The sequence below is a fragment of the Lissotriton helveticus genome, chromosome 9, assembly GCF_964261635.1.
Source record: "Lissotriton helveticus chromosome 9, aLisHel1.1, whole genome shotgun sequence".
Lineage (NCBI taxonomy): Eukaryota > Metazoa > Chordata > Amphibia > Caudata > Salamandridae > Lissotriton > Lissotriton helveticus.
Genome location: NC_136070.1, coordinates 1,276,386,518 through 1,276,412,143, shown reverse-complemented (window position 1 = coordinate 1,276,412,143; position 25,626 = coordinate 1,276,386,518). Strand labels below are relative to the sequence as shown.

General features: G+C 50.3%; 1 protein-coding gene across 1 annotated transcript in view; it reads left to right on the top strand.

Moving 5' to 3' along the window:
• CPNE9 (copine family member 9) overlaps window positions 1–25,626 on the top strand; it is a 482,542-nt gene that overhangs the window by 379,446 nt on the left and 77,470 nt on the right. The window contains exons 4-8 of the mRNA XM_078659325.1: window positions 3,673–3,777; window positions 8,952–8,993; window positions 11,823–11,898; window positions 18,870–18,923; window positions 20,557–20,618. Of these exons, the coding sequence (XP_078515451.1) occupies window positions 3,673–3,777; window positions 8,952–8,993; window positions 11,823–11,898; window positions 18,870–18,923; window positions 20,557–20,618 (339 nt within the window). The remainder of the gene's footprint in view (window positions 1–3,672; window positions 3,778–8,951; window positions 8,994–11,822; window positions 11,899–18,869; window positions 18,924–20,556; window positions 20,619–25,626) is intronic.

Below are 25,626 nucleotides of genomic sequence, written 5' to 3'. Positions count from 1 at the left end.
TGTGCCCTCCAGGACAAATGGACGGGGCCCTTCAAGGTGGTGGAGCGCAAGAGCCCCGTCACTTACTTGGTGGACATGGAGTCCCCCCGAAACCCCCTCCGGGTTCTGCACGCCAACCGGCTCAAGCCTCACTTTGCCCGCACGGAACTGAGCCTGCTGCTAGCTACAGACGACGGAGCAGAAGACGACTCCGAGGCCCTACCCGATCTCCTGAGCACCACGAGAAGGACGGCTCCGTCGAAGGGGTCAGGCTCTCCTCCACCCTAACCCCAGAGCAGCACCAAGACTGCCGGAAGCTGCTGGGGCAATTTGCAGACCTATTTTCCCTGACACCCGGGGTCACGCAGTGGTGTGTCCACGATGTCGACACCGGGGACAGCCCGCCCGTGCGACATCGGGCCTACCGAGTTCCCGACCGAGTTCGGGCCTGCATTCAGTGGGAAGTGACCAAGATGTTAGCCCTGGGGGTAGTCGAACCCTCCAACAGTCCCTGGGCCAGTCCCGTTGTCCTGGTCCCTAAAGCCACCGTACCCAGCACGCCCCCTGAGATCCGGTTTTGTGTCGACTACCGGGGATTGAATGCCGTCACCAGGACCGACGCCCATCCCATCCCCCGGGCAGATGAGCTGATCGATCGCCTGGGGGCTGACAAGTATCTCAGCACCTTCGACCTCACGGCCGGGTATTGGCAGATCGGCCTCACCCCTGGGGCCCAAGAGCGATCTGCCTTCTCGACCCCCGACGGCCACTTCCACTTCAAAGTGATGCCCTTCGGCATTAAAAACGCCCCGGCTACCTTCCAGAGGCTAGTGAACAGAGTGCTGGTGGGGCTAGAAGAGTTCAGTGCCGCCTATCTGGACGATATTGCGGTATACAGCCTCCACTGGGACGAACACCTGACGCACCTCTGGGAGGACCTGACGGCCCTCCAACGGGCCGGACTAACAATAAAAGCTAGCAAGTGCCAGATAGGCCAAGGGTCGGTAACCTATCTGGGGCACCAAGTAGGGAGCGGCCAGATGGCTCCCCTCCAACCAAAGATCGACGCTATCCGGGCCTGGGAGCCCCCGGTCACCCAGACAGCCGTCCAAGCCTTCCTGGGGCTCACTGGATACTATCGGCGCTTCATAAAGGACTATGGAAGCTTTGTGAGACCCCTCACAGAACTGACCTCCAAGAGACTACCACAGAAGGTGCATTGGACCCCCGAGTGCCAAACAGCTTTCGAGACACTAAAGACTGCCATGTGCACCGCCCCTGTGCTCCAGGCCCCCGACTACAGCCGAGAGTTTGTGGTCCAAACCGACGCCTCGTAGCATGGCATTGGGGTGGTCCTATCCCAAGTAAACCCTGAGGGACTCGACCTTCCTGTGGCCTTCATTAGTCGGCGCCTGCTGGCTAGAGAACAACGATGGAGCACCATCGAGAGGGAGGCTTTCGCCGTCGTGTGGGCCCTAAAGAGACTCCGGCCCTACCTCTTCGGCACCCACTTCCGGGTACAGACCGACCACCGGCCCCTGCGGTGGCTGATGCAGATGCGTGGCGAGAACCCGAAGCTGCTGCGATGGTCCATCTCCCTGCAGGGGATGGACTTCACTGTGGAGCATCGCCCTGGCAACGACCACGCCAATGCTGATGGCCTGTCCCGGTTTTTCCGCCTCGGCGAGGAGAACCCCCAAGAAGATGGGTGACTCTCCCCTGCCTTCAGCTGGGGGGGACGCATGTTGGACCCGGCCTCGTGGCGTGGTCCTAACCCTCCCGCATGGCGGGCCCAGGACGACATCGGCCCTCCATCGAGCCACGGTCGCCCCGTGGCACGACACTACACGGACTATCGACAAGAGCCGCCCCCCTGGCAACCCACGGCTCTTCCCCCCCTTGAACACGGCGAATCCTGCACGCCCCATCGCTGCCGGTCCGGCGCCCTCACCAGACCCTCATTCCAGGCTCGACTCCATCTTGGGCCCACCACGTCCCGAGCACGTGGCCTCGGCCCGACCCCGGCCAAGCCCCCAGCGAAGCCCCGACATCGAGGCACCAAGATCCTCCCAGGTGGTAGAGTGGCCACTCAACGAATCCAAGAGGATGGGAGTTTCGATGGGCCTCCAGCCGTCTCCGGACGCCTGGTATCGATCGCCCTCCAGCCTCCCTGGGCGCTGGCTCCACCCCGTGCTGGGTGTCTGGACACCATCATCCCGGCCCCTCTGACCCCCAGGCGCGAGGGTCCGGACATCATAGGACTCCGGTCCTATATCTGGGCTAGCCCTGGAGTAGGACGCTAGTTGTATCCTGGAGTCGAGAGCCCTGCTGACGCTGTCGCGGCTGACCCTGTGAAGAACTCAATACTCTGTACCTGAACCATCTTGGGAACCTGCTGGCGCTGCCGCGGTCCATTGTAACGGAACCGTCTTGGAGCCTGCTGGCGCTGCCGCGGTCCATCGTAACTGAACCATCTTGGAGCCTGCTGGCGCTGCCGCGGTCCATCGTATTGAACCATCTTGGAGCCTGCTGGCGCTGCCGCGGTCCATCGTACTGAACCATCTTGGAGCCTGCTGGCGCTGCCGCGGTCCATCGTACTGAACCATCTTGGAGCCTGCTGGCACTGCCGCAGTCCATCTTAAGCTGAACCATCTTTGGAGCCTGCTGGCGCTGCCGCGGCCCGTCCTCGCCGAACCTGTCTCGAGTCCTGCTGGCGCTGCCGCGGCTCGACCCTTCGGAACCCCCCAGCTCGAGGATTGAGAGCTGTGCGCAGGGTATCCCTTCGCCCCACAAGTACTGAGACTGTCCCGCTACCCTATCCCCTGTTACGAGACTTTACGGATCCCTCGATCCACTTGTAGATACTACCGAAACTATTCAACTTTTTTATTATTGATAAAGCCTAAAAACTTATCCTCGTGTGGTGTCCATTTGTAGTGGTGTGATTACTCTGCTGTACGATTATAGGAGAGGGCCCTCACAACGGAGGCCTCTCGACAACGCTCGGCCACTTCCGAGAAGGAGGGGTGGACCTAGGGGTGGTGAGTCAGACATCTTCTGCCTCCCCCGGGATCGCCTTTCTAACATTGGGCATCGTGGCACCAGTCACTCTCATTCTAGAGACACAGGTGTTGATAGCCCAGCAGAATATCAAAGCTAACAAACAATGGTAAAACCAAAAGAGGTGGGTTTAATTTGCTAACACAAGAGTGCCATCACATTTAGCGAGACACATGAGGGAGCCAGAAGGATTGAACAGATGCACTGTAGTTGTCAAGAAGTTCCTCGTTCAGTTCAATGTGTGCGCTCACGTCGGAAGGATACACCCAAACAGCCAATCGCATTAGGTGAGAAGTAAACACTCCACTGGGCTGAACCAAGGCATGATTGACAACGTCACAAGCCACCGGCTGAAAGAGGCCTGTTAAGGGAAGCCAATGACTGAAGGGGGCAGTCCCAAAGTTCACTCTATGTATATTGTAAGAAACAGGTTGTTAGACAGCTGTGAAGGCAGACTCCAGATAGAAAAAGTCTGTTTTGTTTACTCTTGTGGCCAGAAATTGACAAGAAGCTGGCACAGCGTTTTTCTGTTTGTTGCTCTGAAGTTGGTCGAATGTTCCTGCCTCCACCTAAGGATGAAAGTTCTGTTTACCACCTGCCTGTGTTTTGACATTTTCTCTGTGTCTTTCCTAGATTCACCATCTGCCACAAGACGGAAGTGATAAAGAACACTCTGAACCCGGTGTGGCAGCCCTTCACCATCCCCGTGAGGGCCCTGTGCAACGGGGACTTCGACAGGTCAGCATCCCTCCTTCTCTGCCCATCATCCGGGTCCTTGTGGGTTCCCTGTAGATTCTGCTGTTTCCATCAGCCGCAGCTGGAGTGGCGGGGGGTTCACGCGCCATCTGCCTTGGCACGCGCTGCGGCGGGGTGGGTATCATGCCACATGTGCACTTCCGGTGCCAGCCAAGCTCCAGTGGTCTGACCTCCTGTCAGCCAGGAGTGCTCCGTGCCAACCGGCTGTCTCACATCTGTGCGCTTCAGTAGACCACAGCCCGCCCGTGCCAATCATCCCAGAGGCTCAGTTCTGGATGCGCCATGCCAGCTCTGCGCACAGTGATATGTGTGACATGCTGTCCAGGGCCCAGCGGTGCCCGTCAGTGCCACACGTCACTCATGCAGAGCAGGGCCCCTCCTCCCTCCCCCGGAGCCCTGTCCATCAGGACAGCGCAGGCAGAGATGGGAGCCTGGCAGGCTGCAAGGATGGGCAGAGATGGGAGGCTGGCAGGCCGCAAGGCAGGCAGAGATGGGAGCCTGGCAGGCCGCAAAGCTGGGCAGAGATGGGAGGCTGGCAGGCCATGCCACAAGGCTGGGCAGAGATGGGAGCCTGGCAGGCCATGACACAAGGCTGGGCAGAGATGGGAGCCTGGCAGGCCACAAGGCTGGGCAGAGATGCCTGCTTATCCTCTGAGTGAAGTGCCCACGTGGGGCCAGGCTGGGGACTTGGTGAGGGCACTGCCAGGACAAGATGGCAGCTAAAGATTCAGGGCCTGTTTCACAAAGGTAAACTTAGACATGCAGTCTAAACTTAGACATCAGGTCTAAAGTCAGACTTCAGGTCTAAAGTCAGACTTCAGGTCTAAAGTCAGACTTCAGGTCTAAAGTTAGACTACAGGTCTCAAGTTAGACTTCAGGTCTCAAGTTAGACTTCAGGTCTAAAGTTAGACTTCAGGTCTCAAGTTAAACTTCAGGTCTCAAGTTAGACTTCAGGTCTCAAGTTAGACTTCAGGTCTAAAGTTAGACTTCAGGTCTAGACTTAAACTTCAGGTCTATACTTAGACTTCAGGTCTTAAGTTAGACTTCAGGTCTCAAGTTAGACTTCAGGTCTAAAGTCAGACTTCAGGTCTAAAGTCAGACTTCAGGTCTAAAGTCAGACTTCAGGTCTAAAGTTAGACTACAGGTCTCAAGTTAGACTTCAGGTCTCAAGTTAGACTTCAGGTCTAAAGTTAGACTACAGGTCTCAAGTTAGACTTCAGGTCTCAAGTTAGACTTCAGGTCTCAAGTTAGACTTCAGGTCTCAAGTTAGACTTCAGGTCTAAAGTTAGACTACAGGTCTCAAGTTAGACTTCAGGTCTAAAGTTAGACTACAGGTTTCAAGTTAGACTTCAGGTCTCAAGTTAGACTTCAGGTCTTAAGTTAGACTTCAGGTCTTAAGGTAGACTTCAGGTCTCAAGTTAGACTTCAGGTGTCAAGTTAGACTTCTGGTCTCAAGTTAGACTTCAGGTCTAAAGTTAGACTACAGGTCTCAAGTTAGACTTCAGGTCTCAAGTTAGACTTCAGGTCTCAAGTTAGACTTCAGGTCTAAAGTTAGACTACAGGTCTCAAGTTAGACTTCAGGTCTAAAGTTAGACTACAGGTTTCAAGTTAGACTTCAGGTCTCAAGTTAGACTTCAGGTCTTAAGTTAGACTTCAGGTCTTAAGTTAGACTTCAGGTCTCAAGTTAGACTTCAGGTCTAAAGTTAGACTTCAGGTCTCAAGTTAGACTTCAGGTCTCAAGTTAGACTTCAGGTCTTAAGTTAGACTTCAGGTCTCAAGTTAGACTTCAGGTCTAAAGTTAGACTTCAGGTCTCAAGTTAGACTTCAGGTCTTAAGTTAGACTTCAGGTCTTAAGTTAGACTTCAGGTCTCAAGTTAGACTTCAGGTCTAAAGTTAGACTACAGGTCTCAAGTTAGACTTCAGGTCTCAAGTTAGACTTCAGGTCTCAAGTTAGACTTCAGGTCTAAAGTTAGACTTCAGGTCTTAAGATAGACTTCAGGTCTAAAGTTAGACTTCAGGTCTAAACCTAGATTTCGGGTCTAAACAGACGTCAGGTCTTAAGTTAGACTTTAGGTCTTCAGTTAGAATTCAGGTCTAACGTTAGGCTTTAGGTCTTAAGTTAGAGTTCAGGTCTTAAGTTACACTTCAGATCTAAGTTTACTTTTGCGAATCGGGCCCTCAGCGCAGAATAATTTCCAAGAGAGGAATCAGTGCGTACAGACCTCTGTAGGGGACTTTAAACACAAATAGATCTTGCTTTATACCTACCAGGAACTGAGAGCCCCGGGCCCTTGGCTGCTGCCAGGTTTCTGCCCCCGTCTTCCACCCTGGATGCTTCAAGATTCTGCACTTTTCACATTCATTCCATTCCATTCCATTATTGAGGCGGTGGGGTTGATGCGCAGTGGCAAATGTTGTACTTTAGACAGGATGGGGTTGATTTGCAAATACATGTAGGAGTACAGGGAGTCGCATTTACTACAGGAGTAGTCCTTTAGTTACTCTTTTTTATGAATGATGCTCAAAACAATCACCTCCCTCAGCGCAAAGAAGCCAGAATCTGCTTTATTTGTGATAATTATTCATGCCCATTCCTTGAATATGCCCACTTGACTCCCATTATAAATATTTTGGAGAGTATTCACAACGGCATGAAAGAGAACACAAAAGCACACTACAAGGGCAGCATTGCAGGTGGTGCAGCGGGAGCACAACAGCTGTGTGCACCCACTTCATGTCTCCTCAGGGCACTTTGGTGCCAACGAAGGGATCACCGACATTTGCGCGGTCCCTTCTGTAATACAAATAGCGCTGGTGCAAATTTAACAGCGGCACTGGCCTAAAAGAGTGTTCCCCCTTTTTTAAAAGTGGGTCCAATAGACCCCGCCCAAACATCTCCCTGCAGGCAGGTGAATCTCTCCCTGTACCCACCTGCAGGGGATATCTGTGCCTCTTGAAAGTGCAGACCGGAAGCTGCCGTCACTGTGGAGGCGGGCTGCTGCTTCAATCAGGCGGCCATCTTGAACTGGAGTGAGTTCGAATCTGCACCGGCTGCATTACTAGTAGTAGCGTCCAGTTTGCACCCTGCGCACCCACCTAAAGGTGCTCCACAAAGCACACGGAGCCGGTGCGGCCTTACTGTGTAATACGGCCATTGGTGTCTACTCCGTGCACTCCAAGAAGCCTCTGTAAATTGGCCACAGAAGGATGCAGGTTCCCATCAGCTGTCCCTCGTGCAAGGCAGGCAGAGTGCCCCCTGCAGGTATCACTGGGCACTTTACAGGCACATGTGGTTCTCTCTGCCAATCGTGGGGAAACAGCGAACTTCCAAATAGCATCCGCTCCAGTCTTCTAAAGTCAAAAAGTCCTGAGCATGGAAAAGAGTGTATTCCCCAACCCCATAATTAGCACATGTGTTATTTACTACTAATGTATTCATCTGTGACTTACTTTTAAGGAACAGGGGGGCATATTAGCAAGGGCAATATCGCCGCTTTAGCGGGACTTTTTCCCGCTAAAGCGGCAATATTTTTATCGCCCTATCAGCAAGCTGTCGCTAACAGCAGTTAGCAAAAGCTTTTAGGCGATAGCGATCGGTTTGGGGCCCGCTTTGCATGTCATTAGCGATATTTATCACTAATGACATGCAAAGTGGGCGTACCCAAACTGTTAGCGACTGAAAGCAGTCGCTAACACAGCTATCGCCTATTATCAAGGCAGGCAAAGAGATTAAAAAAATGCGCTAAGAGCGATTATCGCTATAATCTAACGCCTGCTAAAAACATGACTTACCTGTTTATCCAATAGGACGTGGATTGTCAGGTTAAGTCCCCATTGGTGTTAATGCATGAATATCGCTGCATTTCGCCGCTATCGCTGGATATTTTAGCACAATGGAGAAAAAGTTTGCTAATAGCATGTTTTCTCCTCTAACATATCCAGCGATAGGCAGCGATAAAAAAAATGCGCTAAGCGCATTTTGCAATAAGTATTGATATTCCTTGCTATTATGCCCCATGGCCTTTTGGAATCCATTGTCAAATGCAGGCATGAGTTTATAAGCAAGCAAGATCTATCACTAAATGGGGGCGACCCCTACAATTAGAGTGTGTAAATGGGGGGTGACCCCCACCATTACTGTGTGGTGGTACACCTCCTAGTTGAGGTAGCAGTTCGCGCTATACAAAAATCTGTATTATTATTATTATTATGTTCCTTTGTAGTTGTTCCAACAATCACAGACACAGCAATGGCCTCCTCCCCCAGCAGAGACTGTTCATAAAGTGCAGTCTGGTCCTTTGTGCTCAGTGCCTCAGGCCGCAAAGCGCCCCCGCGGCAGTGCCTAGAGGGTGATGCCAATGTGACTCCCTTGTGGCACTGCGGTACCTGCTTCTCCCACCAGAGAGAGGTCTTCTGTCCCATGCAGGCCACCGTCATCCCTGCGTTTGCAGTCAAGCAGAGTAAATCACATAACAGCCCCACGCCCATGGAGCCGCTCACGTGTGTTCACCCATGCCACCCTCGTGCCACGCGCCATGTCAGTGCATCTGAGGTTAGACAGGCCAGAGGCTGTGATAACATGCTACATGCATGTACCCTGCGCCTAGAATCCGTCCATGTTTGTCCACAAATAGTTCATCATGTACTTTGGTGGCATCTTCAACATCATCAAAGAAGGCATTTGAGATGGAATGGAATTAAAAGGGTGACGTGTGTCCATAGATACTTGTGTAGTGTTTCTTTTTACACTCAACACTTGTGTTTACTATTGTAGTTTTAGTTTTTTGATGATATGTTTCCACATTAAGCTCATACATGCGACTACCGCCCTGGAAGTACCTCCCTTAAGAAACAGACACATGTGACATTACCATGCATGTAGAAAACTTGTGAGAATCTTTCCCCTCCCACAAGGGGCTGCAGGCGTCAGTGAAAGTTCTGTGTAATGCAAGGATGTCCTTGACGGTTTGGGGGGAGGGGGGGTTCAACAGACACAATGTAACATCCCAAAGACCCAAGCCCGTTGCATGCAGATCATGGGCGAGTCCTTCCCATGTCACACTAGTCAGACCACGCTATGCACATGCATGTGCTGTGGAACGCTAAGAGTCCAGCTGTGATTTGCTCTGTCGTCATATGTGGCTTTTGCCTTTCAGGACCGTGAAGGTGGACGTGTATGACTGGGACCGAACGGGCAGGTAACGGCACGTGTTTATTGCAACAAAACATGCAACATGATGTGCAGCGCCAGCACGCATGCTGCACCTCACAAGGCGCAGAGAAACTCCCCCAACGTAACATACACCAGCATCATGCAACAAAACATGCAACATAATGTGCAGCGTCAACTCAACACGCATGCTGCATCTCACAAGGCACAGAGAAACTCTCCCAACATAACATACACCAGCAACATGCAACAAAACATGCAACATAATGTGTAGCGTCAACTCAACACGCATGCTGCACCTCACAAGGCGCAGAGAAACTCCCCCAACGTAACATACACCAGCATCATGCAACAAAACATGCAACATAATGTGCAGCGTCAACTCAACATGCATACTGCAGCAAACACGGTACAGAGAAACTCCTCCAATGTAATATACACCAGCAACATGCAACAAAACGTGCAACATGATGTGCAACGTCAGCATGTATGTATACTGCAGCTAACAAGGCACAGAATAACTCCCAAGGTAAAATATATACTATTAACATGCAACAAAGCATGCAAAATAACATGCAGCGCCAACATGCATACTGTAGCTAACAAGGCACAGAGAAACTCTCCCAATGTAATATACACCAGAAACATGCAATAAAACATACAACATGATGTGTAGCATCAGTACGCATACTGCAGCTAACAAGGCACAGGGAAACTCCCCCAACATACTATACACATGCAACGTGCAGCAAAACATGCAACATTGTGTGCAGCATCAACATGCATACTGCAGCTAACAAGGCACAGAGAAACTCCCCCAACATACTATACACATGCAACGTGCAGCAAAACATGCAACATTGTGTGCAGCATCAACATGCATACTGCAGCTAACAAGGCACAGAGAAACTCCCCCAACATACTATACACATGCAACGTGCAGCAAAACATGCAACATTGTGTGCAGCATCAACATGCATACTGCAGCTAATAAAATACTTGATAAAATGACAAGTATCTCTGTCTTTACATGCTGAAATGCATATAGTCATTTCACAAAAATGAAAATGAAAGTTTAGCAAGCAGTGAGAGAGGTGGTGATTTTGGGATCCTCCCTAACCTAGGGGGAGGACCAAGCAGATGCCTTGAAAACAAAGAGCACATCCACGAGGGACACCTGGTAACGGCTAGTTGAACTGCAGCTCTTTGTAGAACTATTTTGATAATGGATACTATAATATTCACTGCCCACTGCTAATCTCGTCCCATAATGCTTTGCAGGGCCTTTGGTTGGGATTGTGTTTTTGCCCATAACTCTGCTTGGGTTGGTCCTAAGAGGATGGGACCACCACCGAATCGTTCAGCATGATGTGCTATTTGTTTTCACGACATCTGCTTGTTCCTCCTCCTCCTAGGTTAGGGGGGACCCCAAAATCATCACCTCTCTCATTGCCTGATATTTTTCATTTTCAAAGTTCACTTTTGTGAATTGGTTATATGCTTTTTAGCATGTAAAGTTGCTTTATCAAATCATGTGTGAGTGCAGTTTAGTAGCTGAATACAACGGAGTTTAAATTCCATGTTTTAATGAAATGGTCATTGCCTATGAGAGAAGAGGCAAATCATGCAACAAACATTAAAAAAAAACAAAGACTGCAGTAATCCTGACACAGAATGCAATAAAGAAATCACCTAAGCAAAGAGTGCCCTGGTAGTTGCCTAGCATCATTGAATGGCCAGGCCTGTGGCAGGCTCAATGAACAAGGTAACAGACACATGAGGGAAGGAATGTATCCTGCTGTTTGCATTTAGTACAACACAATTGTTACATAGTTACCATGCACAGTATGAGCTGCTGGTGTGTTGTGCACACACGCAACTCTGATGCAACACTGGTTCATTACGCTTCATTCACACACGCAGAAAGATTTTGTGTGTAATTCACAAGTTGTGACGTACTAGAGGTGCATCACGAGCTCTGATGACAACAGCCAGACCCAACCTTTGTCACCTGCAAACACTGGTTTACACCGCACAGGTGGCAGCAAATCCTTGAGTGTTCTCAGAGGCCCACGTGGACCAAGATACCTTCCAAACAAAGCATGCTTGCATCAGAGAAGCAGGCAGCAGCCTCACCAGGGAGCCGCCTGCTCTCCGCAGCTTAGCAATGCACTACTGTGCGGAATGCAGCTCACAAGCAAATCCCACCCCACTATGCGCTATGCTGCAGTTCTCTGTTACAGTCCCCACTTACTTGTATTGTAATGTGTAGCACTTAAGAGACATGGATGTTCTACTTGAATAAAGTAAACTTGTTCTGCGTTTCTGCCATTGGTTGCTGTGGAGTGTATAGTTGCTGTGTCACTGCCCTCCGTTAGTGCTATGGAGACTGGTGTTACTGTGTCACTGTCTGCCATTGGTTGCTATGGTCTGTGGTGTTACTGTGTCACCATCGGCCAATGGATACTATGGAGTGTGGTGTTACTGTTACTGTGTCAGTGTCTGCCGTTGGTTGCTATGGAGAGCGGCGTTACTGTGTCAGTGTGTGCCGTTGGTTGCTATGGAGAGTGGCGTTACTGTGTCAGTGTCTGCCGTTGGTTGCTATGGAGAGTGGCGTTACTGTGTCAGTGTCTGCCATTGGTTCCTATAGTGTGTGGTGCTATTGTCTGCCATTGGTTGCTGTGGAATGTGGAGATGCTGTGTCAGTGTCACCCATTGGTTGCTCTGGAGAGTGGCTTTACTGTGTCAGAGTCTGCCATTGGTTGCTATAGAGTGCGGTGCTACCCTCTGCATTGGTTGCTGTGGACTGTGGTGGTACCACACTACATCCTCCTCTGACCCATCTCTTTCTCCGCAGTCATGACTTCATTGGTGAGTTCACCACGAGCTACCGGGAGCTGTCGCGTGGACAGAGCCAGTTCAGTGTGTATGAGGTGAGCACATGACCCCCCTACTACTTCAAGTGACTTTCAGAACTACTCTCTCTCTGTCTCCAAGTACCAGGGCCCATCAGGAACCGCGGACTCCACCTTCCTTGGTATTGTGTTCCTTAGTCATAATGGTATTGCGATAGGGACAGGCATCCTATGTAGCCATGCACTGATGTTATGGTATGTTATGGTATGTTACATTACATTATTTCACGTTACTTCAGTCCTCCTTGGAACTCCACTGCACTAACAAAGTTAAGCCGAACACACACAGTCCCAGCCAATCCCGCGAGGTGGAAAATAAAGGACCTCATGGTCAGAGTGTGGAATTATCTTGTGCTTATAAGTAATATTCCTACACTGGACGGCTGCAAAGCAGCTACCTGGAGATCTGTACACACCTTTAGAATATATCACTGTCTTTATTCAGATTCCAGGGCTGCTGTCAAAGTGGTACGGCCGCCTTACTTAACTTGTTCTCTTAGCCTCTTGACTGTAGATATGTCATCCTGGTGGTTTTTCCTCCTGGGCTACGTCAGAGGGACGGGCTTGCTATTCTATTCAGTGCTTATGATTGTCAATGAAGATCCCATGAAGGGGAAGGAAAGGACACTTGATGCTCTTCCGTGGGAGTCTTCCGTCGGCCGCATCAGGGTGGTGTGATACTGAAGTCTTTACCCGGGGACCAGTGGCAGTGAAATGAGGGAACCACGCCCACAGGCTAGGAAAGGGTAGTGCTCGCAGGTGTTGGCAATCATCTAAGAGGGGTAAACTGTGCATCCCTGTGGCGGGGTGAGGGTGGCAAGGAAACGCTGGTGGCCCCCAGGAGGGCCCAACGTACAACAGTCACCCGCAACAACGGTGGGAAGAGCTCGAACACCAAGGGGCGCGTTATGGATAGGGCACACTTTCCCTGTTTGCGCCACTGCGCACCTTAAAACATGTGCACCATGAGACAGACACTCAGATGCATGGCCGGTGTCACTCTGTAGCTAGCTAGGTTTACTCTCTTGTTTTTCGCTGACAAAACAGGGAAAGTGCACCCTAATACATTGGATGCGCTACCTGTAGGGCAGCTGCAAACTCACGCTACGCTGGGAGCAGCGTATTCAAGTAAAAATTGGTGGAGCAGCTTTGAAGCAGCCGCTCTGTGCGACCCGCCATCGCTTTTAAGAGAGGTGAGAGATCCCCTCGCAGGCGGGTGCAGTGAGTGACTGCATCCGCCTGCAAGGGGATGTCTGGGGGCCCCTAGGACCGCTTTCCCTATTCCAGAGGGCTGCCATCAGGGGGCGCGTCTCCTCTGTGTCTCACTGTCAGTGCGCCTCCTGACCGCTTCTTTCCTTATGCTCCCGCGTCTGTAATACGGCACTGGCGCAGAGGCAAAGAGATTCCCTCATTTGCAAAGAGCCACTCCCTCATGCAAATCCAATGAATAGACTGGAGGGTTGGGGCAGAGTGAGTGGGCACCAGGGCAGGGTGACCCATAGGACCCTGGACACATACCAAGGAGGGGGTCACCAGAGAGGACATGGGGCTGGTATATAAGCCATAAGCAGCAGAAAACAAGAGAGTAACCCTGGGCGTAGTTTGCGTAGTATCGCTACGCGTAGCTATGCGAAGTGCACTTCACACTACGCACACTACGTGTAGATACGCAAACTGCATAGTGCACTGTGCAAAATGCTGTTCCCAATGATTGCACAGTGCCGGATGCTTGTCCGCACTATGCAATCAGTGCAAATCGCATCTTGCACAGTGCAAGCGGTCGTTTTCTGCTGCTTGAGTAGATTTCTACTCGAGCAGCAGCTTTTTCAACGCGGACTGGTAGTTTCTCATCGCAAGCGGTCGCGAGCATATGCGACCACTCGCAATGAGAAACCTGACCTCCCCGCATTGAGAATCTCGCCAGGAGGTTTATTTTCCACGCTCGCGATCGTCAACTTGATGTTGTTGATCGGGAACGAGGAAAAAGTCTTGCCGGGATGTCATTTTGCTCGCTCGCGGTCGCCAACTTGACGCTGAGGACCGAGAGCAAGCAAAAAATGACCGCTACGTTACGCTTTGCTACATGCAATTAGCGTAGTGTGAAGTAGCGCAAACTTCGCAAACTACGCGAGCGTAGCATAGTGCTTTGCCTAGGGTTACAAGAGAGTAAAACTAGCTAGCCTCAGACTGTCACCGGCTATGCAGCTGAGTGTTTGTCTCAGGGGAAACAGACAATGAAGACTTCCGGGTGAGAGGTCAGCTATGTCTCAGTGACAAGCAGAGAGACCACAGCTCTTTGTCAATTTAAAGGCCTGGCACAGATCTCTGTACTGGACTCACCCTCACAATAAAAGGATCGTGGTCAGGAAGAGGAACAAAGTGTTAATGTTTTTGTGTTGCAGAGCCACATCTGATCTCAGCATCTGAGGCATCAGCAGGGCCCTCTGCTGCCTTCATCCTTCAGAGCCCTCTATTCTCATCTTCACAAGGAACATGTGTCACAGGAGGAAGTGCCCTTCCCGCTGACTGTGGGACAAGCACAGCAGTTGCTCATTAGCCTGTGACCTCACAATCACAGCCATCACCCCCTAGCCTGTGACCTCACAAGCACAGCCATCACCCCCTAGCCTGTGACCTCACAAGCACAACCATTCTCCTTAGTCTGTGACCTCACAGGCAAAGCCATCCCCCTAGCCTGGGACCTCACAAGCACAGGCATTGTCCCCTAGCCTGTGACCTCACAAGCACAACCATTTCCCCCTTGCCTGTGACCTCACAAGAATAGCTGTTACTCCTTAGCCTGTGACCTCACAAGCACAGCCGTTTCTCCATAGCCTGTGACCTCACAAGCACAGGCATTGTCCTCCAGCCTGCGACCTCACAAGCACAGCCATTGCTCCTTAGCCTGTGACCTCACAAGCACAGCCATTGCTCCTTAGCCTGTGACCTCACAAGCACAGCCATTGCTCCTTAGCCTGTGACCTCACAGGCATAGCCATCCCCTCCTAGCCTGTGACCTCACAAGCACACCCATTGCTCATTAGCCTGTGACCTCACAGGCATAGCCATTCCCCCTAGCCTGTGACCTCACAAGCACAACCATTGCTCCTTAGTCTGTGACCTCACAGGCAAAGCCATCCCCCTAGCCTGGGACCTCACAAGCACAGGCAGTGTCCCCTAGCCTGTGACCTCACAAGCACAACCATTTCCCCCTAGCCTGTGACCTCACAAGAATAGCTGTTGCTCCTTAGCCTGTGACCTCACAAGCACAGCCATTGCTCCTTAGCCTGTGACCTCACAGGCATAGTCATCCCCTCCTAGCCTGTGACCTCATAAGCAAAGCCATTGCTCATTAGCCTGTGACCTCACAGGCATAGCCATTCCCCCTAGTCTGTGACCTCACAAGCACAACCATTGTCCCGTAGCCAGATAGATAGCCAGGCAGCCAGATAGATAGCCTGTAAGCTAAGCAAGCAGACAACCATCCAGATAGATAGCCCAGAAGCTAGGCAGGCAGACAGGCAGCCAGATAGATATCCTGAAAGCTAGGCAGACAGACAGACAGCCAGATAGATAGATGGGTAGCTAGGCAGGCAGACAGTCAGCCAGATAGCTAGAAGGGTAGCTAAGCAGGCAGACAGCCATCCAGATAGATAGCCCAGAAGCTAGGCAGGCAGACAGGCAGGCAGACATGCAGCCAGATAGATAGCCCGGAAGCTAGGTAGTCAGACAGGCAGGCAGCCAGATAGATATAAGGGTAGCTAGGCAGGCAGACATGCAGCCAGATAGATAGAAGGGTAGCTAGGCACGCAGACAGGTAGCCAGATAGATAGCCCGGAAGCTTGGCAGGCAGATAGGCAGACAGGCAGCCAGATAGATAGGTGGGTAGCTAGGCAGGCAGACATGCACCCAGATAGATAGGCAGGTAGCTAGACAAGCAGACATGCACCCAGATAAATAGGCTGGTAGCTAGACAGGCAGACAGACAGCCAGCCAGATAGGTAGGCGGGTAGCTAGACAGGCAGACAGACAGCCAGATAGATAGCCCGGAAGCTAGGCAGGCAGACAGGCAGGCAGACATGCAGCCAGATAGATAGCCCGGAAGCTTGGCAGGCAGACAGGCAGCCAGATAGATAGCCCGGAAGCTTGGCAGGCAGACAGGCAGACAGGCAGACAGGCAGCCAGATAGATAGGCAGGTAGCTAGACAAGCAGACATGCACCCAGATAAATAGGCTGGTAGCTAGACAGGCAGACAGACAGCCAGCCAGATAGGTAGGCGGGTAGCTAGACAGGCAGACAGACAGCCAGCCAGATAGGCAGGCAGATAGGCAGCCAGATAGATATAAGGGTAGCTAGGCAGGCAGACAGGCAGCCAGATAGATAGGCAGGTAGCTAGACAGGCAGACAGACAGCCAGATAGATAGGTGGGTACCTAGGCAGGCAGACAGGTAGCCAGATAGATAGGCAGGTAGCTAGACAGGCAGACAGACAGACAGCCAGATAGGTAGGCGGGTAGCTAGACAGGCAGACAGACAGACAGACAGACAGATAGGTAGGCGGGTAGCTAGGCAGGCCTTCAAACCAATAGATAAGCATAAACTATTTTACTTTAGGGACTAGGAGGGACAGTGTCAATACTGTGATGTTCCTGCGCTTTATGAAAGATAAAATCATTATTTTTTGAGGAATAAATTTTTTTAGGATCTCCTAAATGTGTATCATTTTCTTTCTTGAGGAAATGTCGTAATCTGCATGTGATCCCTTATGCATCAATGTGCGTTACATGACAGAGACCTCTGCATCCCACAGAATGCCCCATGGTTTAGTCATCTCTGCTGCATAAGTTGGTCATCCGCTGCCAGAGGTTTCCAGGGAATCTGCTTATGCCGCATATTTCCAGGCAACACCAAGGGGGATGATGGACGGAGTGTTCAACATTGCAAGCACTCACCCCCAGTCAACTGATCTGGGTTTAATCCATCGTTATTTTGCTCACCACGCCACCCCAGTTCAGACACGGCCATATGCAAATCAGTCTGACCCTGTGCCTCATGGGAACAGTCCAGCCCGAACTGCCAAGCCATGCCTTCCCTGGACCGGAAACAAGCTTCCGAGGACCAGTTTCTGGCATTACAGCCGTCTTCAGCCCGGCTTGCTTGAATCCAGTGGCAAAGTGAGCAAGGGACTCACGTCTGAGCATACCCTGCCAACTTAGGGCGAACAAAGCAAAACCAGAGTGAATGCTTGTTTACGGTCCAGGGAAGGCATGGCTTGGCAGTTCGGGCTGGACTGTTCCCATGAGGCACAGGGCAAGGCTGATTTGCATATGGCCAGGTCTAAACTGGGGTGGCATGGTGAGCAAAAGAATGACGGATTTAACCAAGATCTGTTGACTGGGGGTGAATGATTTGATTTGTTCTGCATTCCGTCCATCAATTGTGTGTCTTTTGAATATTTCCAGGGGCCCTGCTTATGCCTAAACTTTTATGAGGCCCTGCTTATGCCCAATGTTTTCAGGGACCCTGCTTATGCTGCATATTTCCAGGGGCCCTGCTTATGCCATGTGTTTAAATCGGCCCTGCTTATGCCGCGTGTTTCCATCGCCCCTGCTTATGCCATATGTTTCCATCGCCCCTGCTTATGCCGCATGTTTCCAGGGGTCCTGCTTATGCCGCATGTTTTCAGGGGCCCTGCTTATGCCTCATGTTTCCAGGGGCCCTGCTTATGCCTCATGTTTCCAAGGGCCCTGCTTATGCCGCATGTTTCCAGGTGCCTGCTTATGCCGCATGTTTCCAGGGGCCCTGCTTATGCCTCATGTTTCATGGGGCCCTGCTTATGCCTCATGTTTCCAGGGCCTGCTTATGCTGCATGTTTCCAGGGGCCCTGCTTATGCTGCATATTTCCAGGGACCCTGCTTATGCTGCATGTTTCCAGGGGCCTGCTTATGACGCATATTTCCAGGGACCCTGCTTATGCTGCATGTTTCCAGGTGCCTGCTTATGCCGCATGTTTCCAGGGGCCTGCTTATGCCGCATATTTCCAGGGACCCTGCTTATGCTGCATGTTTCCAGGGGCCTGCTTATGCCGCATGTTTCCAGGGGCCTGCTTATGCCGCATATTTCCAGGGACCCTGCTTATGCTGCATGTTTCCAGGGGCCTGCTTATGACGAATATTTCCAGGGACCCTGCTTATGCTGCATGTTTCCAGGTGCCTGCTTATGCCGCATGTTTCCAGGGGCCTACTTATGCCGCATATTTCCAGGGACCCTGCTTATGCTGCATGTTTCCAGGGGCCTGCTTATGCCGCATGTTTCCAGGGGCCTGCTTATGCCGCATATTTCCAGGGACCCTGCTTATGCTGCATGTTTCCAGGGGCCTGCTTATGACGCATATTTCCAGGGACCCTGCTTATGCTGCATGTTTCCAGGGGGCCTGCTTATTTCTAATGTTTCATGGGGCCCTGCTTATGCCTCATGTTTCCAGGGGCCCTGCTTATGCCTCATGTTTCCAGGGGCCCTGCTTATGCCTCATGTTTCCAGGGGCCCTGCTTATGCTGCATGTTTCCAGGGGCCCTCCTTATGCCGCATGTTTCCAGGGGCCCTGCTTATGCTGCCTGTTTCCAGGGGCCCTACTTATGCTGCATGTTTCCAGGGGCCCTGCTTATGCCGCATGTTTCCAGGGTCCCTGCTTATGCCGCATGTTTCCAGGGGCCCTGCTTATGCTGCTTGTTGCACTGGAGTTATTCCTTGGCCACGACATGGGCGTGGTCTCCCAGAAGCCCCCCTTCTCCAATGCAGAGAGTGGGAGGGGGTTAGTGCAGACCCTCCCCTTCAGCTGCCATCATACGCAGCCTCAGCGCAGAGTGTGGGAATCCATATTACTCCTGCCCGGCAGCCGTTGCTGGCATGGGGAGTCGCGATCTGCGATGTCGTCTAATGGAGGTCTCTGCGCTGACGCGTCTCTTCATCTGTCTCTCTGCTCTTTTTAGGTTTTAAATCCAAAGAAAAAGGTGAAAAAGAAGAAATACATCAACTCGGGAACGGTGAGTGATCTGGTCGCCACCCCTGGTGGCATCTTTGCTGTCATTAGCGACACGAGCCATTCCGCCCACCCCGCCGGCACTGAGAAGCGGCTTCCTGGTCCCCGAGAGGACCTCTCTCCCTGGTTCATCAAACAGACAAGGCCCCAGGGCCGCCCTTCATCCAGCCTTAGACTTCTAGTCCACCATCACTATGGGTCTGAAACTTGTCATTTTGTTCCCAGACGCAATCCAATCACCATGTGGCACCATGAACACCCTCGCCACAACATCGTCCCGCAGCCCCACCACTGTGTAACCCTGGGCGTAGTTTGAGTAGTAGTGCTACACGTAGCTACGCAAAGTGCACTTCGCACTACGCGAGATACGCGTAGCTCTTTGCAAACTGTGTAGTGCGCTGTTCGCGATGATTGCACAGTGCCGGATGCTTGTCCGCACTGTGCAGTCATTGAAAACGGCATCTCGCACAGTGCGAGGTGTCGTTTTCTACCGCTCGAGTAGATTTTTACTTGAGCGGCAGCTTTCTCAACACGGACTGGTAGTTTCTTATCGCGAGCAATTGCAAGCATACGCCACCACTCGCAATGAGAAACTTGACCTCCCCTTGTTGAGAATCTCACCTGGAGGTTTATTTTCCACGCTAGCGATTGCCAACTTGACGTTGAGGACCGCGAGCGAGCAAAAAATGCCAACTACGCAACACTATGCATTTTTGTACTGTGCTACGTGCAATTCGCATAGCGCGAAGTAGCACAAACTACGCAAGCGTAGCATAGTTGGCCACCCAGGGTTACCCTTGTGCCAGATGCACTACCTGGCATTGATACCCTAGGTGCCTACATACAACATGCTCCAACACCATCCCAACCACCACAGACCACCATCACCATCTCTACCAACAGACAGAGGCTGAACCATCTTCTTGTGCCAACTGCACAGAAGACCCAACCGTAGACAGCACACACATAGATATACAATTAGCGTAATCTGTACACACATTGCCATGTATATTACACAGGACATGCAAATATTTTCACCTGCAGATGGAAAGTACAACTGCTGGCCAGTTATTTCTGCATTTGTAAGTCTGGTGAATAGATAGTAAAAGCATCAGGCTCCCAGAAATGGCCAGTGGATTCTAGGGTAAAACCGAGAAAATTGTCGTTTTGGAGATTTTCTCAAACATTTCCAATGCCATTTCACACCAGAACTGCACTCTTACTACAACAAAGACGGAGTAAAGTTTAGTTGGCTTGGGGAAATGCTCCAAACACTCTGGAGCTTCTGGATGAGTACTGGAATGGATATTTCAACATGTAAAAGTGTTTATATGTGTAAATCAAAACAAATAGAGTCATGGCCAGGAGTCCCACAGGTCTGGGAGGCTTGGCAGAAATAAATATGTGTATGGAAAGGTATAACTTTCCTAGGTTATTAAAATGTTTTTGTGGATTTCTGTAAATCCCTAAAAATGAGAAACTGTACAAACATCATACCTGCATGCACCTAGATTTTCTCCCTTTTAAAAAAAGAGCTGTGCCTCAGTTTGTGATGTGTGATATGACTACCCAGCTCACTCACTGTAAGTTCTGTGCATCTGATCACCAAATAATCCATTTCAATGTTGGTCCCTCAGGTGACACTCCTGTCTTTCAAGGTGGAATCCGAGTACACGTTTGTAGATTACATCAAAGGCGGGTAAGTGAGTCGAAGAGCGTAATCTGTAAGTAACCAAGTGAACTATTGTGCACTACTGACATGCCCTTCCCTATATGTCCAATGACCCCCCTTCGGCCCTCTTGAGTTCAGGAAGAAGCTGGAGAATCCCCTTTTCACGAGACACCGAATCCCAACAAATAGGAATTGTCCTGCATCCGCCTCGCTGGGAGCCCCTTGGCTCGTTAGCCCTGGGCGGCCGCCCCTTGCTCAGCTCCCTATTGCTTCCTAGCAAGGTTCGTGCTATGAAAATCCACTGAGACACTCAGTCAATCAATCAAGAATTTGTAGAGCGCACTACATACCCGTGAGGGTCTCAAGGCGCTGGGGGAGAAAAGGGGGGGCCGCTACTGGTCGAACAGCCAGGTCTTGAGTATCCTCCTGAAGGTCAGCAGGTCTTGGGTCTGTCTTAGGCTGAGTGGGAGGGTGTTCCAGGTCTTGGTGTTGAGGTGGGAGAAGGATCTGCTGCCGGTGGTTGTTCTTCGGATGTGAGGGACGGTGGCGAGGGTGTGGTCGGCGGAGCGGAGCTGGCGGTTGGGGATGTCGAAGAAAAGTCATCTGTTGAGGTAGGCTTGGCCGGTCTTGTGGAGTGCCTTGTGTGCGTGGATGAGGAGCTTGAAGGAAATCCTCTTGTTGACGGGCAGCCAGTGCAGTTTTCTCAGGTGGGGGGTGATGTGGCTGTGGCTTGGTACATCGAGGATCAGGCGTACAGAGGGGGAAACGTCGTTTACAACGCGGTGTTTACACTGCACGACCTTTTCCCCGCAGCTATTACAACGCAAGTCGTTACTACGACTTGCGCTGGATGGCGCTGTGGGATAAGGAATGTTTTAATTTTATAGTCCAACACCTTCCCTACTGTTACGGGGACTGGTGTTGGAATATAAAAATAAAAAATTCCTAAATCCGCGCCCTCCAACGCAAGTCGTTGTAACGACTTGTGTTGTAAAACCTGCGATGTCAAGTACCGCTATCTAAAAGATCGCGTTGTACTGACATAGATCCGTACAGAGGTGTTTTGAATATGTTGCAGTCGTTTGATGAACTTGGCCGGGGCTCCCGCATAGAGGGCGTTTCCATAGTCGCATGGACACTGAATATTCTAAAGAACAGTCGAAACTGTACAACAGCAGGAAGAATGTCACACTGCTCTAGTTGACACTGTCAGCCAGACCAGAATCTCTTCTTGTGCAAAAACCACCTCTATCGGCTAATTTCAGGGGCCTTTTCGCAGACTGCATTTAGTACAACTAAAGTACTACAAATGCTAATCACTAACCTACGACTGTAAATTTCCACCCCCACCTCTTGTATCTGTTCTATCAGGAGATCCTCACACAAGGAAGTTTACTACTTAATTGTAAATGTGGGTGGTGGGTAGAAAAAGGGATGTACTTACTACTAAATGGGAGGGGTTTCGGGAGGAGTAAGTATGGGTTTAGGAAGGGATGGGGAGGGGTTTAAGGAGAGACATGCCCCACCCACAAACAAGTAAATCCATTGCTGCTCACAAACCGCTTTTTGCTTTATTTTTCTAGACTCCCTGGCTTTCTGAGTGCTTGCGAATTTCAATTAGTATAATGACTTCAAGGCTTTTATATGAATATTTTATAGTAAGCTAGCTTTTAGATTATTTTAAGAACAGTGTTAAAACTTTTTTTTAACTTTGCTTCATTATGGCTTGCTGGCTTTAGATAACTGATGAGGGGTGTTACCCTGAAATCAGTCCAAAGATGCTTGTTTCCGGGGGTAGACATGGCTTGGCAGTTCGGGCTGGACTATTCCCATGAGGCACAGGGTCAAGACTGATTTGCATATAGCTGGGTCTGAACTGAGGTGGGGAAGTGAGCTAAAGAATGTTGATGGATTCAACCCAGATCTGTGACTGGGGGTTGACTGTCTAAAATGTTTCAGTGCTCCGTCCATCATCTCTTTGTGTTTACTTTGTTCGCCTTAAGTTGGCAGGGTATGCTCAGACGTGGGTCCCTTGCTCACCTTGCCACTGGATTCAAACTAGCCTGGCTGATGGGGGCTGTTAGCCCAAAACTGGTCCCAGGATGCTTGTTTCCGGTCCAGGGAAGACCTGGATTGGCAGTTCGGGCTGGACTGTTCCCATGAGGCACAGGGTCAAGGCTGATTTGCATATGACTGGGTCTAAACTGGTGTGCCATGGGGAGCAACCGGGGGTACGTATTTTAAAAATGTCAACACTTCTTCCATCATTTTGTTTTGTGATGTTGCTATATATTTACATGAACACACATTCACTGGCTCACAGATTTCTAGATGCAAACAATTCCATAGACAGGGTCAGGTTCACATGCACACGCTCTGATGCGCACACGCATGTTCACAAAGATTCAGTGAATCACACAAACGTTGCCACAGATCCATTGACACAGCCAGCCCCAATCTCGGCCCTTGACACTTTCACAAACACAGTCACATACGTTAGCAGATAATGAGTCAAATAAAGGACCCCAAAACCATCATTTGAAAGACTTCATCAAAATAGATTTTATGTTCTCCAAGAACCAAACCTCTACTGATGAAAGTCAAAGTGAAACCTGCTTAATATTCTGTCTCAAGTAAATGTAAAATGTATACTTGTAAAGCGCACTGTTACTCCATCTCGGAGTGTCCTGGCGCTGTATACCGCTGGGGAACCTGTCCTGGCTTTCCTTGTGAGATGGTCCCTCCTGGGCACCCCCAAGGTGAAGCCAGGCATCCCCGGCACTGATAGGGCCGTTGTGGAGATTAAGCAAGCTATTGCCCAGAGTTGCAGAGTGGGACTCATGGTTAGCTTAGGCACCTAGGCGAGAATTATCGAGTCCGCGGACACTGACCCAAGACCCTGCCGCGTCGGGAATTGAACCCTGGTCCCGGGCCGACCTCTGCTTCAGGGTCTGCTGCTTCTAACCAGTGAGCCACACTTCTCCACCAAGTGCTCTTCATTCCAGTTTGTCAATGAATTGATTAAACGTTCTTCCACTTAAAGTCTCCATTTCAAAATTCACTAAAAGAGCTTTTAATACCAACTAGATTGAATGCAGCTGAGGGTATTCCCAAGCTGTGTATGTGTGTAGCATGCAGCGCGAGCATTGCTGGTAGCTGCGGTGCGTAGGTCTTTCATCCTGAGAGTGCGCTACTTTACCACCACACATGCCTTCCATGCGGTCCCAAGGCGTGCATCTTTCAGCAGGAGGAACAGGACCTCCGTAGGTGATACGGCTTCTGACGCGGAGAATACTACTCCTCCAGAGCATGTTTACCGCTTGAGCATGCATCACCTCTTCAGAAACACATTAAGTATGTGTAGGTGTTTGTAGAGCAGGAACATAGCTCAAGAGCATCCGCACTGAACAAAGGCGGAACCCCTGACTTAAGAATCAGGATTGTTACAGTAAAAAAAGACATTTGTGGATGGTGAGTCCTAATGGGTGAAGATGTAGCATATCCTGAAGAGTTAGGTCTTCAGCTCCTTTAGGATTCTGTTTCTTTATGATGGAGCACGTGTTCTTGGATTGTGAGTTCTATTGCGTGGTGATGAAGCGTTCTCTGAATGAGGCGGGTCTTCAGCTCCTTTAGGATTCAGTGTCTTTACGATGAGGCACGCGTTCTTAGATGGTGAGTCCTAGCACGTGGTTTTGTAGCGTTCTCTGATGAGGTCGGTCTTCAGCTCCTTTTGATTCACTTTCTTTACGACGAAGCACGCATTCGTAATTGGTGAGTCCTATCAGGTGGTGTTGTAGTGTTCTCTGAAGAGATGGGTCTACAGCTCCTTTAGGATTCTGTTTCTTTACGATGGAACATGTGTTCTTCGATGGTCAGTCCTATCACGTAGTGCTGTAAGGTTCTCTAAAGAAATGGATCTTCAGCTCCGTTAGGATTTAGTTTCTTTACAAAGAAGCACGCGTTCTTAGATGGTGAGTCCTATCGCGTCATGATGTCGTTTTCTTTGAAGAGGCGGGTCTTCAGCTCTTTTAGGATTCAGGTTCTTTACAATGAAGCACACTTTCCTAAATGGTGAGTCCTATCGCTTGGTGTTGTATCGTTCTCTGAAGAGGTGGCCCTACAGCTCCTTTAGGATTCAGTTTCTTTATGACAAAGCAGTATGTTCTTGGATAGTGAGTCCTGACGGGTCATGTAGCGTTCTCTGACGAGATGGGTCTTCAGCTCTTTTAGGATTCTGTTTCTTTACGATGAAGCACTTGTTCTTAGATGGTGAGTCCTATCGCGTGGTGATGGAGCGTTCTCTGAAGAGGTGGGTCTTCAGCTCTTTTAGGATTCACAATGAAGCACGCGTTCTTAGATGGGGAGTCTTATTGCGTGGTGTTGTAGCGTTCTCTGTAGAGATCGGTCTTCAGCTCCTTTAGGATTCAGTTTCTTTGCGATGAAGCAGAATGTTCTTGGATAGTGAGTCCTGGCGGGTGATGTATCGTTCTCTGTAGAGGTCGATCTTCAGCTCCTTTAGGATTCAGTTTCTTTACGACGAAGCACGCGTTCTTGGATGGTGAGTCCTATCACGTGGTTTTGTATCGTTCTCTGTAGAGGTCGATCTTCAGCTCCTTTAGGATTCAGTTTCTTTGCGATGAAGCACGTGTTCTAAGATGGTGACACCTATTGCTTGGTGTTCTCTGAAAAGATGGGTCTTCATCACCTTTGTGAACTGCAGGAGAGTTGGCAGTTGTGACATAGATGGGGATGGTTTTCCCAGATTTGGGGAGCATAGATGGTGGAAGGCTTGTCTTCTGGTTTTATCTTTTTTGCAGTTCTTTCCTTCCAGGCTGGCGATGCCCTGGATTGAAGGGTTCCAGTTCAAGGCTCCCCACCCTTCAAATGGCAGTGAACAAACATTGGCGCCTTGATAAAATATGACAACACAGAGCTTGTCCTTGTCAGCGTGTGTACTTTTGGATTTAAGCCCAACTAATACTTTTTTTTAAAAGTATGTAAAAAGACATTTGCCGTGACTGCCTTTGTGCTGGAC